This window comes from Triturus cristatus, chromosome 3_2, assembly GCF_964204655.1.
Source record: "Triturus cristatus chromosome 3_2, aTriCri1.1, whole genome shotgun sequence".
In the NCBI taxonomy this organism is placed as follows: domain Eukaryota; kingdom Metazoa; phylum Chordata; class Amphibia; order Caudata; family Salamandridae; genus Triturus; species Triturus cristatus.
This window is the reverse complement of record NC_140584.1, coordinates 184,024,667-184,044,532: the sequence shown is the minus strand read 5'-3', so window position 1 is coordinate 184,044,532 and position 19,866 is coordinate 184,024,667. Positions and strand designations below refer to the sequence as shown.

General features: G+C 44.8%; 1 protein-coding gene across 1 annotated transcript in view; it reads left to right on the top strand.

The window, feature by feature from the left end:
- CCDC93 (CCC complex scaffolding subunit CCDC93) overlaps window positions 1–19,866 on the top strand; it is a 1,072,960-nt gene that overhangs the window by 834,316 nt on the left and 218,778 nt on the right. The window contains exon 19 of the mRNA XM_085647463.1: window positions 9,954–10,036. Within this exon, the coding sequence (XP_085503589.1) occupies window positions 9,954–10,036 (83 nt within the window). The remainder of the gene's footprint in view (window positions 1–9,953; window positions 10,037–19,866) is intronic.

The following is a 19,866-nucleotide window of genomic DNA, read 5'->3' as shown; positions in this document are numbered from 1 at the left end:
CGAGACGAGGGAGCCTAGGCTTTCTAGGCCTCGCTCCCCAAACGTCTGTCTGGGCTGACTCCTCCCCTCCCTGAATTTCTGAACACCGGAGCAACACCCTCCAAATTGAAAGAGTTTTATGAGGCCATGCGCTTCATATTTGTGTGTCACAACCCTGTCTGATCTGATTCCTTTGTAGCCCTAGGGATCCATTCCTGGATCTGAACCGACGCGGGTCCCACCATCTCGACCTTCCCCCGACGCCGGTCCCGATGCTCTCAGCGGCGCCATCCCTATTGTCACTCATTTTCACCCCTGATTCCGACACAGAGCCGAAGGTGCGTCGTCCCACTCCAATGCCGACAGGAGCCTTGCCTCCTAGATCACAGCCTGAGCCTTCGTTTTATCGGCCAGGCCTCTGGAAGGACTGGGAGCGGTCGCTGGACCCTTTAGAATACCGGCCCTATGAGGAAGAAGAGTGTGGACTTGTGTGAGGGCCTGGATACGTCTCCAGATGCTGGTCTGCTTTCTCTCCCTACCCTGGCTACAGAGGAGTGTGCTTCTTAGTTACTGGTGGTGTGGAGGGCAGCTGAGATTCTTGACCTCCAGCTACCCACGGTGGCAGTCATAACTAATCTCGTGACAGAGGTGCTGCAACCGGGAGTCTCCAATGTCGGAATACGTACTCCCATTAAATGGCACCCTCACTGACATCCTGTTGGGTACCTGGTCCGAACCCAGCACAGTGGCTCCTATGAATAGGACGATTGCCCACCTCTCTCACCCCGCTATTGAGGGCCCAAACAACCTATGCAACACCCTACCCCTTAGAGCTTGGTGATCCAAACCTCCACCTCTCAAGGCGCTTTCCCTACCACACCCCTGGATAGGGAATCCATTTGGGAGGAAGATGTTTAATTGTTTATTTGCTAATAACTTTCTCACTGGTTTATAAATCTGCTCAATATTTCAAAGGTTGTAAGCAATTTATACCCAGAGGAGGGATCTAAGGTTTTAAGAAGATCTGATAAGGGGGCAAAGGTAAGGGGATAGACAGAGTTAAACGAGTGATTCACGGCACAGGTTGTCCAGCCCCCTTGTGGCTCATGTGGAGCAGGACGCCATTCCCACCGGGTGTTGCTTACACCCTCTTTGACTGATGGATGTGCAATAAGGCACAGTACCTGCACCCAATCTGCCGCTGGTTGCCCACCCCTGTTGTCTTCGGCCTTAGCCGTACAGCCTTGTATGCGTTAATAACTTTGGTGCTGGTTAATAAGGCGGACGGTATTTGAAAGGCTGCTGGCAAGGTAAGCCCACTGTTGAAATCTCAGGTTGATCTATTCAGAGTTTCTTTAACAGTAGACAAATTTTCATGTAGGAGATAGATGGGAAATGCTACTTTACTGACCACTCCTGTAATTATTTCCCCCCTTTGACCAGATTTGTTTGAAAATCAAAATATCAAAAGTAAGCTAAACATTGGCAGTTGTTGTGTAGACCTCTATAACTGTGCCAAACGTATAAGCAAATACATTTTTTAAAATCCCACCATCTATCTTTGCCCTTCACCCCCTTTTTGGATTTGCAAGAAACCTACGATTGTTGCAGTGGGGTTAACATGGTCTCAGGCTGCAAATGTTCATGCATATTCATTAAAGAGCCAGTATGTTATTAGCACATGAAATTGTTTTTCCTCACCCCTCCGCTTTTATGGATCTGCGTGAAACTTGCAATACCCACAAAAAGCTAGAAATGCTAAATGTCTGTCAAATGTCTTATGGGTTGATCAAGTAATGACACAATTATTAGCAAATTAACACATTTTGACCTGCTCCCATTAAATATGCCCCCACTTAATTAATCTGCACAAACTTAAAAACGCCAAGAGTAATCAAAGCATTTTAAGTATCTGCCTAATTATGTGCATATTTGTCCAACAGCACTAAAGTTATAGAATCATCAAAAATGCACCTTTTCAACTTTCGAGGTATTTCTAAAATTAAACCTCTTAATGCTCAGACTTAACCACTATTTAAATGCTAATTTCTTGAAAAGTAATGGACGGAGACCAAACCAAGCAATTGCACTTCCTGGAGTTGAGTTCTACTTAATTGCTAAGTCTAGTGTACTTCTGTTCAACCATTTTTCCAGGATCTTAGAGCCGTTAATGTGAGTTAAAATGTGAAATGTCACTTTTGGGGACTACTCTACTTTTTTTGGGTCATTGCTTGATGTTTCTTCCTCCTGCTATGAGGAAACAAGAAGAACGGCACAGCAGGCACACAAGTTTCCCTCCATGTTTACTTTATTTTCCGATCATAGGACGGGAAATGGCCGACGCTTTTCAGCGTTTGCCTTCAACTGGGTCATATATATCTCTCTCCCCAAACGGTAAAAAACCTTGGTGTAAATAATGATCACACTATATCTATGAAAGATCAAGTTAACTCTAGCTGTGTGTTTCCGCCTACCACCTCTAGAAAATGCCTGGTTCAAGCACCCATAGTCAGCTGGCTGGATTATGGGAATGCTTTAATTGTAGCTGCTAGTGCCTCTTTCTTGGCTAAACTACAAGTGGTACAGAACACTGCAGCCCGCCTCATCTGTAATCTCCCACCGCAGTCTTTTCCCTCAGTGCCTATTTTTGAAAAATGACCCTGGCTGTCCACCGGGAAATATACTGTTTTTAAACTCTGCTGCCTGACACATAAGGCCTTTTATGCAGCTCAGCCTTCCCTTCTGCATTCTAAGCGTCGATACTTCCAGCCTCCCAGGCAGCTAAGGTCTCTAACAATGCTCTTCTTCAATCCCCGCATGTCCGTACGGACAGATATGGTGGCAGGTATTTTTCCTACCTAGCCCCTTTCCATTGGAATAAACTCCCTCTCCACATGCGCTCCTGTTCTGACTTCTGCGTCTTTAGGAAGAGGCTGAAAACCTAGCTGTGCTGATTTTGCCCGCCTTTGCCTTGCATCGTAAACGCAGAGATACTCCTCTTGGGAGTGAGTTGTGCACTATACAAAGCACAATATAATTATAAAATCTCTTTCTGCCTTAATTCTCTTATCTGCAAACACCGGGAGCACTTACTACATGAACTTAGTCTGTTTGGAAATGTCATGAACATAGGCACAGCCAAAGCCAACAGGGGTTAATTATTGTGTCTGAAAGTGCTGTTTTATGTATTAGAGAGTTTGAGTGTGTGGTTGTGGGAATGGGTAATACAAGAATTAGTTCACCCTGCTCCCAGTTACCCATTAATACATCTATTCACACTGGCATTCACCCATTCATTCTTTGAGGTGCCAACTCATCAGTCGATATATTCATCAACCCTTTCATTTATCTTTGTATCACCCACTGACCAAATCACATGCATAAAATCACCAAACAATACAATCTCACTGGAAAAGCCAACATCTATTGATTTGTTATTGCTTGTTAAACCGGTATTCTTGCAAAGGAGATCATCTCAATTTGATGATTTCTGCATGCAGTCCTTATGCAGTGCTGATGAACGTTTATTATTTTCTTGTGATGCTATTGTAAGATTATCTTCCCATTCATTTACGAGGTAGAGTCCATGGACCAGAAGTACTTCCAACTGGTCACAAAATGCTGGCCACAAATTGCGACCAGTATTTTTGCAGTGCTTATTGAATTTTACTAATTGACCTATCTACTAATTGGTTTAGTCATAACATTCTGAAGCTGAGTCGGCCGGAATCTGGCCTACCTCATAAATGTTAAGGATTTAGGTCACAAATTGAGATTTTCTCAGATTGGATACCATTACAGGGATGTTGGCCTGCTAGGGTCAGCAGACCACCATGTCTGTGGTCACATTTAATCGAAGTAAACTTGTTTTTTAAATGCAGCCTGGTTTCCTTAAAGGAAACAGGGCTGGGTTTGTGAAAAAAACAGAAAAGGTTTACAGGGTTGTGTTTATGAGAAAAAAGCCGGTTTACTTTTTTGAGAAAAAGAAATTGTGTGTTGCTAGTGGACCTCTGGATGACTGCCTACTCTCCTACAAATGTTTTTTTTAACACTCGCAATGGTGAAGGGGGCTCTTTTGCACATGGGTACCACTTCAGACACAGGGACTGATAATTTTTCATTGTTTTGGAACCAGATTTGGGTAACATAACATACCAATTCGGTATTTGGAAGGGCACCTAAACCATGCCCCTTCCTAGTACCAAATCGGAATCCATTTCCTATCCCATTTTTAGGAGTCTGTAAACGTTTACCAACTTCTAAAATGAGATTAATACATTTTAGAAAGCACTGTAATGAATACAAACACCAAATCGGAGTGTTTGCGACCAGTAGAATTCCCGGTATATCTGGCCCCATGTTCTCTAGAATCAAGCATAAATTCTCAAGTATACTCAACTAACTCTTTTATTTTTCCCCAAATGTTTTTTTCCACCATTTTGATATTTTCTTGTGGGTTAATTTCTCTGTTTTACATTTAGTGTGAACAGAAAATTTGTGCTATTTCTGTACATCTGGCTGTGGTGAATTCATTTCATATTAACTCACTTTGCTCGATTTTAAATGCACAACTTTGTGTGCCATAACACTCAAACCTTTACTGATATCCACGCTACACTGTCTTTGTGGTGCTGAATATATAATTCCTTTAAATAAATTCAATGTTTTTATTAATGATGAAAACAAAATCTCACATATATTATGTCTTCAGAATTGCACCTTTTGTTTCATTTACTCAAGGTTTTGATTTCATTTTATTTTTGTGTGCCAATTTTAGTTTTTCCTCTAGAGACTTCTATTCGCAGATCCCTGCCTTTTTGAGTATTTCCTCAGGTGTCAGACTGGATCCAGAAAATTTGAGCAATACCTCTGTGCAACGCCAGTTGGCACTGTGGAACTCCACACTGATGCTGTTTCGCTCCTGAAATTATGTGTGGCGCCAATATAGGCACCACTTCTGCTTGCTGATGCCAGTTTCTTTCTTTCCTTGCCACCAGACGCGTATCCAGAGCGAACTCTCTTCTCTTTTCAAGATCATTTTCCTCAAAATTATAACCCCAGTATGTAAGGAAAGTGGCACTAAATCTTTTTGGGACTGTCGCAAGCAAATGTCTCTGACAGAGGCCCATCAGGTTTGTTGATGTATCAGAACACCATTTTGGACCATGAGTCAAAGCTCTACACTGCCAAGCACAAGAAGACCCCGAGTTGTGGCCGGTCAAAGTCCGGAGGTCAGTCTCAGTCCCATTTTCAGTCCATAAACCGGTTCCAAGGTCATTCGTCGTCCTGCTTTAAATCCTCGAGTAAGTCCAAGAAAAAACATTTAAAAAATCCAAGTGTGGCTTGGTCCCTTCCTGCCACTTGTGTACACCTGAGAAGATGCAAGAGTGTCCTCATGCTTCTCAATCTCACTCCTGAAGTTGATCAACATCAGAGTCAATCCCACAACTTGTGCTAATTGGGCCATCTACAACACTGAGGCAGATACAGCAGTTCCACAAGGTCATGCTGCTAGTATTTGGACCCCTTCTGACTCCCTCTGACACACCCACGAGGCCCCAGAGAACCAAGAGAACCCTCCATCTGTAATACCTCCAATGGGCTCACCCTCGCTGGCAGTTTGATCCTCTGAACCCATCACCAGGCCTCTACTGGTGGCTTTTCCAACACCACCTCCAGCTCCATATTGGAACATGGATGCCAATGGCAACTCCATCGCTGCTTGAAGATGAGATGCACCTCATTGTGCTCTTCAACTCCAAATCGGTGCCCCCGACCTTGAGCTGCAGCCTTTGCCCATTCCACCTTATGCACTCAACGTCCCCGTTCTGCAGATGAGGTCTCAAACTCTCTGTTCTTTATTTGGAACAGTCTCCTACAATAAATTCCTCAAGGATTCCAGTGACCTCGACACCTCCCCTGACTTTGGCCTAGTCTCTACTCCAGGTCCAGCTACTGAGGAAAGTGTGTCCTTCGCAACGGTTATGCAGACTGCAGCTGAGATTCGTTACCTCCAGCTCCCCATACTGGAGGACAAAACAAATGTCCTGACCAAAGTTCGCCAACTGGGGCAGACCAATACTGAGACCCAGTTGCCCTTTAATGAGGCCCTCACCGATATTCTCTTAGGGGCAAGAGCTAAACCTTTCTCTAGTCGCCCGGTGAATCTCCAGATTGCACAGCACCATTGCCATGCACCCAGTGACTTCACTTTTTTTTTTACTTCATACCCTTCCTCCAAGAGTTTGGTTGGGCAAGCTTCCACCAGCAGACACAACCTTAGTTCCTTCTCTACTACTCCCTGGGGGAGTCTGAGAATAGAGACTTTCGGAGAGAGGGTATTGTTTTCCACAAGTTTGGCTCTTCAGTCGATCAATGCCAGTTGCCTTTTGGGTTCCTGTTCCATCTCTCTGAGACTCTGTAGGTCAAGTCCTTCCAGGTGTTCCTGAGGACCTTCACCCTGTACTGACCAAAGCCATAGAATATTGGTGTGACGCTGCCAAATCTACTATTCATTGTGGCCTCAATATCAGTTTCCGAAGGCCAGGAGATTGTCACTTGCATTGCTATCCTTCAAGACGCCTAGATGAGATGTATTGGTTTCTCCAGTCATGTCTAGCCATAGCCTATGGACATGGCTTTTGATGAGTCTCAACTTTTTGGGGACAAAGTGGACTCCGCTCTGGACTGTTTTAAAGACAGCAGGACTACAGCATGCTCTTTGGGCTTGTCTGCTCCGCCATGCCAGGCGTATCAGCCTTTTTAATCTTTCCATGGCACTGACAGTTGAACCCCTTACAGAAAGCCACTTCAGCCTCAGCAGGGTTCCCAGTCATTTTGAGGCCGAGCCTGTGGAACACACCGGTCCGGGTGTCAGTGACAGCGAGATAGCCAGTCAGTCTATGGCAAAACCTCTGACATCTTTCAGGTTCACTATCAATGTGCTGTAGTCACGCCTGACTCTTTTTCAGACTCTTCCTATCAACTGATCTATTCTGGACGCGGTCCGGTTTCGTTCGTTTCTCCCATAAAGGAGAATCCAGGATATTTGGGCAATGATTCCAAGCTTCCAGCCTCTGTCCTGGATCTCAGTGAGCTAGAGTCTGCTGCTGCTGGGACTGATGTCCTCCTGCATTCTCTGGTGAAGTACGCCAGGTGGCATATTGGGGCTCTGCAATGAAGTCTCAGTGAATGCAACTTTAAGGGGACCTCTCCGATCATGTCCAGGTCACGGAGGAGACAGCAAAAGACCTATAGTGATGGTTGCTCAAATGCAATGGGTCAGCAGCAGCCTCTCACCTGCTCCTCCCAGAACTAACTCCGGAAACAAATGCATCGCTTCTGGGCTGGAGCGGCCACTTGGAAGAGGTGGAGATCAGTAGAGGCCCGGCTTCACATCCACCTCCTGAGGATAAAAGCCATCAGCTTGGTGTTGAAAGCCTTCCTGTCATCTGTCAGGGGGAAAACTGGTGGAGGTGCTCACAGACAATACCACCGCCATGTAGTAATGCAACAAACAGGGCAGGATGGAGTCATGGACCTTGTGCCAGGAGGTGCTGCCCCTGGAAATGGCTGGACCATCACTGAATCTTCCTGGTGGGGAGCCACCTGGTACGATCTTTGAAGGCCAGGGCGATCAAACTCAGCTGTCAAGGAGTAGCGGATCACGAGTGACAGTTAAACCCAGTGGTGGTCAAAGTCTTTTCTGCGCATGGGGAGAACCATGGCTCAATCTCTTTGCCACTGTTGAAAATGTGCAGTGTAATCAGTTCTGCGTGTTAAAGTTCCGAAGGCGTCTTTCTCTCTGAGTCACGTTTTGCCTACAGTGGAACTCAGGACTCCTTTATGCCTTTCTTCCGATACCTCTCCTTCCCCAAGTTTTAAAGAAGTCCCAAGTCATCTGAGTGGCCCGGGATTGGACATGGAAAGCAGGGCATCCAGAGCTCCTGGGCATGAGAGTCTGTCCTCCGATCAGACTGCTCCACCTGGAGCATATGTTGTCAAAGCAATGGGGCATGGTCTTACACCCGGACCTGTGCAATCTCAACCTTTGTGCTTGGAGATTGAGCAGTGACAGCTGAACACTAATGGCTTTCCCCCGTAGGTGGTTGATGTCATCTTGATAAAAACTGTATACACCTGTTGTTGGGCCAAATTTGTGGTTTGGTGAGGTACACAGCAGACAGACCCGCTCTAAGCCGAGTTATCTGATGTTTTGTTGTTTGTTCTCTCTCTTGTCCCGGCAAGGCTTTGCTTTGGGCACAGTTAAAGGGTACTTTTTGTCTCTTGTGGACCTTCTTACGGTTCTTGGCCGTCATTATTTACATTACCTGTTGTGATGTGTTTTTGATAATGGGCTCTAGTATTTGTTCTTCCTTCTCTTTTTGTTTAGCCTCAGTGGAATCTTAATCTGACCCTCTCAAATTTGATCTGCACTCGCTTTGAGCTGCTGCACACCTGTCGTTTGCTGCTTTTTACCCTCACGACAGTGTTACCGAGCTCCAAAGTCTTTGTTCAACCCACTGTATGCCACCTTCTTCGCAGACAAGCTAGTTCTGTGGACTTGGGCATCCTTACTTTCAAAAGTAGTGACGCTGTTCCACATTTGTCAAACTATCACCTAACCAGGCTCCGTCTCACCCCTTTAAGGAGAAGAATAGGCTTCATCGCCTTTATTCATAAATAGTGCTAAGTTTTTATTTTGATCGTACCAGAGCACCGAGTGGCCGAACAGCTCTATATGGTGTTTGCGGCAACAAAGAAGGCTAAGTTGTGGGGACAAGGAAAATTTCTCGCTGGAAAGGGTTATGGGCTCATTTCACCACAACCAAAGCTGATACCACATGATTTGGCATGCGGAATTGTTGTCTTGGAGATTTGTCAGGTGGCTACATAGGCGTCTCTCTATATATTCACAAAGCACTACTCTCTGGATGGCTAGGTTCAACAAGAGCATCATTTCACCCTCTCAGACCTACAGGAGTTTTTTGTTTTGGACAATTCAAAGACCCACCTCCTAATACGTATTGCTTTCATATTGTTTCACAAGGTGTGAATCTATGGTTGTGAAGTCTCTATCGGAAGAACAAGTTACTTTCCTTTTGTAATGCTGTTTCTGGTAGAGACTCTGTGTAATTGCAGATTCCTCCCTGACCCTCTCCCCTTCTCTCTGTCCATTATAAAGATCTCAAGCCTAGTAATCTGCACACTGGTTGAAGCCATTTTACTGCTCCTCGGGCTCTGCGTCTGGGATGCGGACAACCTCGTAACCAACTGACGTCAACACTTGAGAGTGGCGCCTGTATTTGCTCCGCCCTGATTTCCGCAGCAGGACTGAGTCAGTGCAGAGCTGCACAGTGCCACTTTACGTCGTGCAGAGGTACTGCTCTAAAGTTTCTGGATCCATTCTGATGCCTGGGGAACTGTAAAAAAAGGTTAGGAATCTGCAGCTAGATACAGTCTCAAGCAGAAAGAGCATTACTGAAGGTATTGTCTCCTTTCCCTCCAACCCTTCCATCTGGGTTGGGTGAGCGCCTAGATACTCCTTGGAGTGATAGGAGCGCTATATAAGTGTACCTTACATTACATTACATGTTACGTATTCTTTTTGCTGGTATTGAAAAGGTGATCTCAATGCAAAGCGTGCTCTAGCCACCACTCCTAATGTAATAAAATTGTTTGGGGACAATACTTGTAATATGTGTTCCTTATTTATAATACACTTGGAACGCCATTAAAGTGGTGCATTTAATAATGTCTATAACTCGAAACTTTGACTAATACGTTTGTGTTTATCAGTAGAAGGCACATTTGCTTTTCATGGACAGCGAACTATTTTCATAATTTATTTCTCTTATTGGCAGGGAATTGGGGAAATATTTTTAATCTCTTTGATTTAGCTCAGACATTTTTCTTCATTGTCTACACTCTACAATGTTTAATTTCAGTCAATTAATCAATTGTCTATCTTTTAGTTTCAGCAACACACAAAGAAACAAAACAGTTCTTTACTCTGTACAATACATTGGATGATAAGAAGATTTACTTGGAAAAAGAGGTAAATAATATTGTTACTGATATTTGCAGTTTTTAATAGAACCTTTCTGTGATGCGCACGCCACTTTGAAGATCAGTGTCATATTGACATTTTGGACCACTGCTACCTTATGGACGGCACCAAAAACATGCCAGAGGCTGTAATGCAGCCGCCCATATAGTTTCGAGTTAGACATGTTTGAGTCCTCTACATAGCTCGCACCTTCATTCCATCTGTTTACATATACCAAGATAGACAAAACACAGTGCCTTTCTTCATATTTTCTGTAGACTTTGAGGTTTGAGACTTTTGCAATGTGTGCTTTTGTTTTGTCAAATGCCTTTACTCTCTCTTGTAGTGCCCATGCACGGTATGGAATGTATTCAGTAAGTCACATTTATATGTCGGACACATATGTAATCTGCCTTGTTAGCCTCAGTTTCTGCATTGCTCGCCAAGACAATCTTACAGTAAGGTTTTTCATAGCCTCTAGCACAGGCCATTCTAGTGATATAAGGGGTTTGCTAGGCAGCTGACAAACAACAGTGTAACGATCCACAAGTCTTGAGCAGTCTCCTGTCCCTTCTTAAATGCGCTGTTATTGTGAAACAAAAGAAATACATTGATAAAGCTTCAGGCAGAAGAAAAAGAACTAAAACAAGCACACTAGAAGCCTTCTAGTTAGAAAGTAGCATTGTTATATGCCATATCATTGCTGTCTCTGACACTCATATTGATCAGTTAATAGTTCTTTAAGTGACACCATTTTTTGCTGAAAGTATTGTAGTCCTGGCTGACATCATTTAAGATGGATTTGATATTTGGTTAGAATATTTGGTACACATATATCGTTGCTTTAATCCCATACCAAAACATATTTATTCCACTGACTTGATGTGCAGCCATTGCACTTTCAAGCAGATCATAGTGGACTGCTCCACGGATGATTAATGTTTCCTGACCATAGTGGTGCGCTAGAGACATGACTTTGAAACAGTTTGGTACAATTTCTTGCTTGTACTTCTTGGGCAAATAACAGGAATTCTGTCCTGCTGTGGTTGAGCTTCAGGTAAGTGCTGGACATTCACGTCTGCCTGAGGATCAGGTAGCGTTTGAGGGCTTGGATGCCTGCAGCAGAGAAGGCGTATTGGGTAATTGTGATGCTGTTATCTATGAGTAAAGCCTTAGGGGCTCCATGTAGAGGATGAAGATGACGGGAGACTGTATGGAACCCTGTGGGACTCCGCAGGTGATAGCGATCTTTTCTGACCTGAAGATGCCCTTTTGAACAAACTGGTGTACATTGCCAGTGAATCCCACTGGAGGCTCCAGGGTGTGGATCTTGGTGAGATGGGTGACAATGTCAAAGGCTGCTGAAAGGTTCGCCAATATCAGGAGGTTCGAGTCATCTTCATCGTTGGACAGAAGCTTGTCCGCGATGTGAAAGGTAGCGGTCTCCATGCTGTATCATGATCTGAAGCATTAATGTGATCTTGGAGGTGGGCATAGACTGCTGTTTCAATGTTCTCTCCAATGATGTGTAGGCATGATGATACAGTAGTTGCGAGGTCATCGGGGTCTAGTATAGTTATCGTGTGTTTACAATTCTCTAAAGAGGTAACATGCAACAGGAAAGAGTCCTGTATCACAAGGAAAAAGGACAAAAAGTAGGACTGTATGCTTGTAGTTGGAAACCATAGTCTGTACTAACACTGTCATCCAACATGTTGATGCTGTGCTTTCACTTGATAGAGAGCACCTAGGTAGATAGATTTACATCTGTTTATTGAACTTATACTGGTTAGTGCCTTCACACTGCTATTACCGTTCTAGAATGAATCTGTTTATGTGAGTCAATGCCCATAGACTGTGAGAAATAATGTGTGTGTCAGAAATTCAAAACTCACTGAAAATGCCAACAGAGGAAAGCAATCTTTCTAAAATGACAGATCATCTTCAGTCCCCTGAGAACAAGCCAGGATATAAAGTTGAATCAAAATACTTCCTCCTCCTGATAGGCTGCCAGGACACCTTTCTGAATAAAGTGGTATTGCAACTATTGCCTAAAATGTGCAATGCACTGTATCATTGTGCACTATCCCTTTTTAATCACTCTGTTTAAGAACATATTTTCTTTTTCTGTTTTTTATAAATCCGAATTAAACCTGTTTTATTTATTTTCAAATCAAGCTATTTCAATAGCTCTTTTCATTTTATATTGTAAAGGAAGAAAACATCCCTGCCTCTCAGCCTTTTAGTGTTCTTTTGGTTTCCTGATGGTGGCAACTGGGTTCCCAGTAATTCCAGAGATAACTGCATCATGGTACCAATGTTATGGTGGTTTATATAAACTTTAGAAATAAAATGCAATGCTAACAAAGCACACCCTAAATGCATGCACTCCTTTAGCTGACACTATAGTGCTAATAACAGGGTTGCACATGGAATTCCAATACATTCAGGACATTGAGCAAACTGTGTATGCAGAGGACTACGCTTTATAAATTGAAATACTGTGCTTGAAGCAGGAAAGTAAGTGGGAGTAGTGAGCACTTAGGTGTGAAGAGCTGATGGGTGGAGTTTTTTGACCTGTCGTCTCTCAAGCTCTTTGCTTTGCTCACATTGGTATGAAGGCAGACATTGAGCTAGGGTGTTGTGAATTCGGTGCACATGTACTCAAGTGTTCAAGTTGTAAGTATGCTTTTTAGGATTATTAATGAAATAATATCCTTGGCCGTCACATACACACTATTTTAAAATTGTCAAAATATTTTCAAGGCCACCAGCTATTTATATAGATGTTTGTTTCAGCAACCTGAGCTGACTAATGCATTGTTTGGTTCCACCCTTTGAAAGGTCCAGCTCATTTGGCAAGCTGGGAACTCTTTGAAATATTTCATGAGTGTCACTTCAGAAAGGTCTCTCTAAAACCATATGGTATTTGGCCAGGATAATGCACCTGTTTTGCCAGTTTTAAAAAATAGTTTCTTGGAGTGGGCTTGACTTTGGAGCCTTGGTTTCACATTAGGAAGTTGGACTGGCTCTTTTACACCGTGTAGTTTGAGATATGGATTTATACACCCCAGTTTTAAAGTTTACTAGCCATCACAGGACACCAGAAGCGCTTGGAAGCCGCTTATTGGATAGCACTGAAGATTCCCGCTATTCTCCAACTGTTTTAAAAAAATTCACTTTTCATGCATACTTTAAAGGCATTCATTGTTTGTTAGATCCTCTTTTGAGTCTTATTCTAACCATAGAAATACAGGCACGAAGGTCTGCGGTCATAGAGAAAGAAGAGATATATTCACTTGTTTCCTGCAGAGAACAACCTGGATTAACACTCCTGTTATAAATTAAATATATTGAACAATCCTCGGGCACTAGTTCAACGGCTACATCTGGTTTGGCCAAGCATCCCACCAGATTTTGTTAGTGTTATCCATGTCATTCATTGTTGTGCCTTGGTTTTGTCAGAACCTCTCATCGGAACACTCCTGGACCTGTGGAAGATTCAGAAGGACTGCCCTGCTGCCAGAGGAAGAGTGACTGCTCTGCTGAATGAAGAAGGAAGACTGGACCTGCTTACCTTGAATCTAGGCTCTTGAGTGACTCCAATGGTCAGTTGGCTGACCTGCTTGAGCCACAGGAATACAACAAGCTACCCGAGGCCTCTCTGCAACTGCCCAGCTGCCAGCACCAACTAGACCTGTTTGAGCACTGCTGCTGGCCTCTGCTGGAGTGAGTCCTGAGCCCCAAGAGGTACCCCCAAGGTCCTGCATCGTTGGCTAACATTAGAGTGTACCCTTCCTGAAGAAAATATTAAGATATAGAAGTTTGGGCTCCTTGCAACCGCCATCTGACCGCTTTATTGCCAAGAATCTACTGCCCACGATGACCATAAATGTGAAGCTCTAGTGGGACCTTCTTTTTGCATCGACAGCGACTGTCTTCAATGACCACCAATGCAAAGCTCCGGTAAGGCCTTCTCCTGATGTAGAATCTGGAGTGAGTCCCACTCTTTCTGTCTTGGTGGGGCCGGCTCAATTCTATAAAAATGATGTTATCCCCTCTTCTTCTTTATACCATTTCCATGCTTCCAGTACACATTCCAGTTTCCTTCTTTAAACGGATTGATTCCTTGTTGCTGAAATTCTTATGGAATGGCAAACGGTCTCGGATAGCTTTAGCTTCATTGCGCAAGGATAAGGCTCAGTCTGGTGTGCGTTTTCCGGATTTCAGAGAATATCATCGAGCTTTCTCTTTGAAACAATCGACCCATTGGTTCTCTTCTGATCTTCCGCACTATCCGCCCGTCTGGTTAAGTATGGAATCTTCCTTTCTATCCCCCTTTACCTTTCGCGAGTTTTTATCCTTCACGTCTTCTTTAGTTCGCTTTCGTACGCCTGTTATTTCTCATTCCTGTGCTCTCCTTCTCCCTTACATAATATCATCTTACCCCTCCTTCCTTTCCATTCACGAACAACCAATATGGCACAACTCTCTTTTCAAAATTCGTAACCGCACCATCTTTTGGAAGACATGACATTCTCGAGGATTGTGCTGGATCTCTCAATTAATCTCCCAAGACACCCCTCTCTCATTCCAGGAACTTCAATCTTCTTTCTCACTGCCCTCCTCTGCTCGATCGCAATACAATGCCCTTCTCCCAGTCCTGATCTTATATCTTCGCTCTTTGGCGCCATCTACCGATATTCCTCTGGACCGCAAAGCTACTTCTTCTTTATTATTGGAGACGTCTCCCTCAGCCTCTGCTATTTATAACTCTTTCCGGTACTCCACTGACAGACTAAAATCTAAAATCGAGAATGCATGGGAATTGGATCTCTCTCAGGATTGGCCAATACCTTTGTGGGACAAAATATGGGGTAAGCTTCATAAAGCCTCTAGAGCTGCTAATACTACCCAAACCTTATACTTCATTTATAACAGAACCTTTTGTACTCCACATGCTTTATCCCGTTTTTCACCTGACACATCCCCTATTTGTTGGTCCTGTTCCTGTCCCGTTGCAGATCTCAAACACATGTTGTTTGAATGCCCTCCTATCTCCAAGTTCTGGCACCTAGTTTGGACGCAAATACAAAAGATATTCCAACTTCAAATTCCCTTTTCGCCTTCGCAAGTTTTTCTAGGTTCCCTATCACCGACACTCCCGCAATCTCCTTCCCATTATCTATTACTTGACCTTCTAGTTGCTGTGGCTTTCCATACCATTACTTCTAATTGGAAACAGGCTGCAAATGTCTCCTACCAATCTTGGTGGAATGCAGTTTGCTTCCATCATCGCTTAGATACTAATTACGTATCTCCCGTTTCCCTAGCAATTAAACGCGACCTGATTTGGGTCCCTTTGGTATCCTATCTCTCCTCCTTTGCTCCAGCGCACGCCTCTCCAGACCCTAACACAGTTGAGGTGCGTAAGCCACCATGATTTTCTTGTTTCTTTAATGCCTTTTTTGTTATGATTTTACGTTCTACTATACTATATGATATTTTTTATTCCTATATGTAGGCTCTGTTATGTAAGCTTCATGCTGTTATATTTGCTTTTACTGAGAGTTTCCATTGAATTGCTTATTTTTTGTCTATGTTTATCATGATGACTATACCCCGTTCCCCTCCCTTCTCCTTCTCTTCTTTATTTCTTCAATAAACTCAAACTTAAAAAAAGAATCTGGAGTGCGTATTATGGTGATTGGCCCTTTCCCCCCGCAAAAAGCGCAATATTATCACTGGAACTGGTGGATCACAACTATAATGATAGCAAGGAAACTGAGATCCGGGCATTTCATTATGGGGAAGGCCTGCACCAAAACCAAGCCCAATCCATTGCAAAATAAAGCCCCTCCCATTCATATGCTGAAAGGCAAGAACCAAATTTTCCTCAATGGGGTAAAGATAAAATGATTCAAGAGGAGTTGAAGGATAGTAGGAAATCCATCCTGGGGCAGAGTGAGGCTATTCCTCCCGAACAGCATGGATGGCTTGTCTGGAAAGGAGTGACGAGGACACATTAAGATATTTTATGAGAAAAGAAATCCTTGTAGACAAAAAGGAAAAGTCATCGATTTACAGACATTTCTCCCATGCAGTGTAGCAGCTTGGACTAGATTAAAACCTGGACCCTTCATTGCCCGGGCCACAACTAAAGGCTAGCCTAAAACAGGCCTCATGGGCCTTAAGCTTTCACCTTGATAGTGAAGTGTGTGTTAACAAGAAGGCATATCAAAATATAAAAGATTCAATTTTCATAAATAGAGTGCTACCCTATATAAAATGAAATCTGTTCAATGGAGTGAGACAATTTTGGATTCTGTTGCGCTTGGGTATGCTTCCTCTGAATCCTCCCACAGCTAAATGGTACCTCCACTGAATGTAACTTTTGTCATTATGGGACTCGAGACTTGAATCACGTTTTATTTATCTGCCCGGCTCTCTTATTGTACCGTCAAAAATGTTTGAGACCTATGTTCTTGCAGTCGTCTATACAAACCACCTTGGATGTTTTGCAGACACTTTATGACCCCTCTCCCCCACCCCCCAATGAAATGTATTGCTATAGAATTTGTAACTTTTTCAAGTGTTTTTTAAATTTGCATTGATTTTATCGCATATTTGGATTTCTGTCTTCATCTTGCATCGGCCATAATGAATTTGAAGGTTTTAGAGAATTTGTACTTGCCACTTTTTATATATGTATGTCCTCTTTTTATATGGATCTCTTTGGAGTTCCGTATCATGAATTAAATAAACTTGGAAACTCACACTTATTGTTGGCGACTAAGCGCTTTGGGGGTCTCAAATTTTTCTAAAGGAAGCTATTCCATTGATAAAATTGTGGTGGATATTGGGAAGGAAAATAATATTTAAAAATGACCCAAAGGAAAGAGAACGTTTTTCTGACAATAGTGTGTTACGTCAGGCTACCTGGGCAGAGAATTCACAGAATTACACTTAAGGCTCCCTGTTTTCCGTTTTTACAGATAAATACAGACGGAAAACCATTTATTTCCTTGTTTGTATTTATTTTTAAATGTGGATAAAAATGGAAATTGGGTTGCTTTTTGACTGATTCTAAATACTCTCTCCCATGACTGCCATTGGCCATAGCTGTGTGGATTGCTAGGTAAAGGGGTTAAAAAAGAATGAAGTTTAGTAAAAAGGCTTAAACAGCAGTAGATATGCACATGGTTGATAAGGAAATTTGCATAGTCTCATATAAGGGCATTGATTTGTGTCTGCGGGTCTTCATATCACTGAAATCTGGAAGGCATTCAAGCAGGAGTGCTTATTTGTTGGTTAAATAAATGTGGAAATATACCATAAATTTGACCACAGGTATAACACAGGACGTGTTCAAGCATCTTTTTTAACATTAGATGCAGTTCGGGTGTTTAAGCAGACTCCCTTGGTACAAAAAATACCAAAAAGGGTGCTAAGGATTAACAATTTAATCCAATTGAATTTAAGAATTGATTCCAGATCTTGAAAGCCTGATTAGTTGGGGGGGTGATTTTAAAAGGTCATTGCATGTCAATAACAAAGTAATCTGAAAGAAACAGTTAGTTATAGATTCCTTACCTTAGAATTACCCCTTGGTATCAGACTGGATCCAGAAAGTTTTTCGTCAGCAGTACCCCTGCGCGTCGGTCGACTCCACGTCTGTCATTGGCGTCGTGGCTGTCGGGATGACGTCATGGTAGCTACATAGACGCCACCCTTGCGCACTGACGTCAGTTCTTTCTTTTTCCGCGCCAGCAAGCGCAGATGCGGAGAGGGCGGTACCCCCAGTCACTTTTTGACTGACTTTTTTGTGACTTTTGTCGACTTCGGTTTTGAGTCTAAATTGACTCCTGGTGCACGAGGGATGCTCAGCTTCAAGGCATGCGGTTCCTGTACCCGACTGATGTTGGTGACAGATCCGCACCGCGTGTGCCTCTAATGCCTGGAGCACAACCATGACCCCAAGTTGTGCTCCGACTGCCAAACCATGGCCCGGAAGTCTTTGCGGGAGCAGTCCCGAAAGGTCCTCGAGGCCCGGCAGTTGGCTCCCCGTCGCTCAATGTCCTGGTTGCTTTGGAGGTCGAGGGACCGATCGCGGAGTCATCATCACTCCTCTTCTAAGTCTTCGCACTTGGGGTCAGGTAAGTCGAAGCACAAGAAGAAGTCAAAGAAGTATCATCGCTCTTTGACTTCCTCTCATCAGTCAGCTGACACGATGAAGGGTGTGGGTGGTGGCCCTCACACGGCTTCGCGTGCGGGTGCCTTCAGGGTCTACTACAGCCTTCCCTCCCTTTCCGGGACCGGGAGCGACCCCTGCCCAGCTACGGCAATTTTACGAAGCGATGCAAGCCATCTTTGGGCCGCCCGACTCCGCCTGCGCACCATTGGGCCCGCGAACTCGGCTGGGGGCCCAAAGCCTTCCACGCCGGCGGCTTCGGCACCGCAGGGCCCCCTTGGATCCAGGCCTGGATCCGGATCGGCACTGGTCGACCTCGTTACACCTCCACTGGCACCGATTCTACAGGCACCACGTCCGACAGCTGGCGTCGACCCCGGCTTCCGCCCCGATGTGGATACGGAGCCGGACCGGCGTCACCCGACGCCGGATCCGGCGCCGATGGGCACTTTTGTCCCTGTGTTCCACCCTGGCCATTTTCAGCCAGATTGGCAGCCAGAGGAGGGTGAGGAAGACTGGGAGGGGTCTAGTGACCCTTAAACAGACAAGTTAGATTACGATCCAGACTGGAAAGAGGGACTGGGGGATGCAATTGGTCTGGAAACCTCCCCAGACCTAGGCATGTTGTCTTCTCCTACCGTGGCTACGGAGGAGGGAGTGTCATACACAGTGGTGTTGGGTAGGGTGGCCGAGGCTCTCCACCTTGAGCTACCTACGGTGGCAGTCAAGACTAACCTCCTGGCAGAGGTCCTTCAACCAGCAACAGAGGTCCTTCAACCGGCAGGCAGCTTTTCAGAGCCCCTGCTGCTGTTTAATAAAGCCCTCACAGACATCCTTTTGGGCACTTGGTCCAGGCCCAACACAGGGGCTCCTGTGGACAGGATGATTGCCCGACGCCACCGCCCGGCCCCAAATGACCCAGCATTCATCTCCCAACCCTTGAGAGCTAGGTGGTTCAAGCCTCCAATTCATAAGGCGCCTTCCCTACCACACCACCGGATAGGGAATCCAAAAAGCTGGACCATCTTGCAAAGAAAATGTTTTCTTCCGCCAGCTTGGTACTGCGGTCGGTAAACACTACATGTCTGTTAGGCCGTTACACCCCCTCTGTGTGGGATACAGTGGCGCAGGTGCTGCCCCAGTGCCCGGAGGAGGCCCGGGCCGTACTCTCCCGTGCAGTTGCTGAGGGGAGAGACGCAGCGAAGTTTACCATCTGCTGTGGGCTAGATACCGCCGACGTACTTGGCAGGATGATTTCCAAGTCAGTAGCCCTTCGACGCTACGCCTGGTAGCGTTCGACAGTTTTTTCCGGGGATGTCCAATTCACCCTTATGGACATGCCCTTGGATGTCTGTCGTCTTTTCAGCGTACCATGGGTACCCCCGCAGTGCAGCTCCCCCCCCCACAGAGGGGGTCCGCAACGGGCCCCCAAAGCCAGTCTCCGCCTGTCTTTTTGTGGCGGGATATCCGACGCAAAAAGACAGGCGGGAGGGCTCATCATAATCACTACTGCGGTGCCGCAATGATACCCTGGTTGCGGGTTCTGCATGGCGGGCGGAAAAGGACCGCCTTGCGGGACCATGGCGGACGGAAAGAAATCCGTCCACCGCGGAACCAATGTGATTCTCACCACCATCCTAATTGGCGG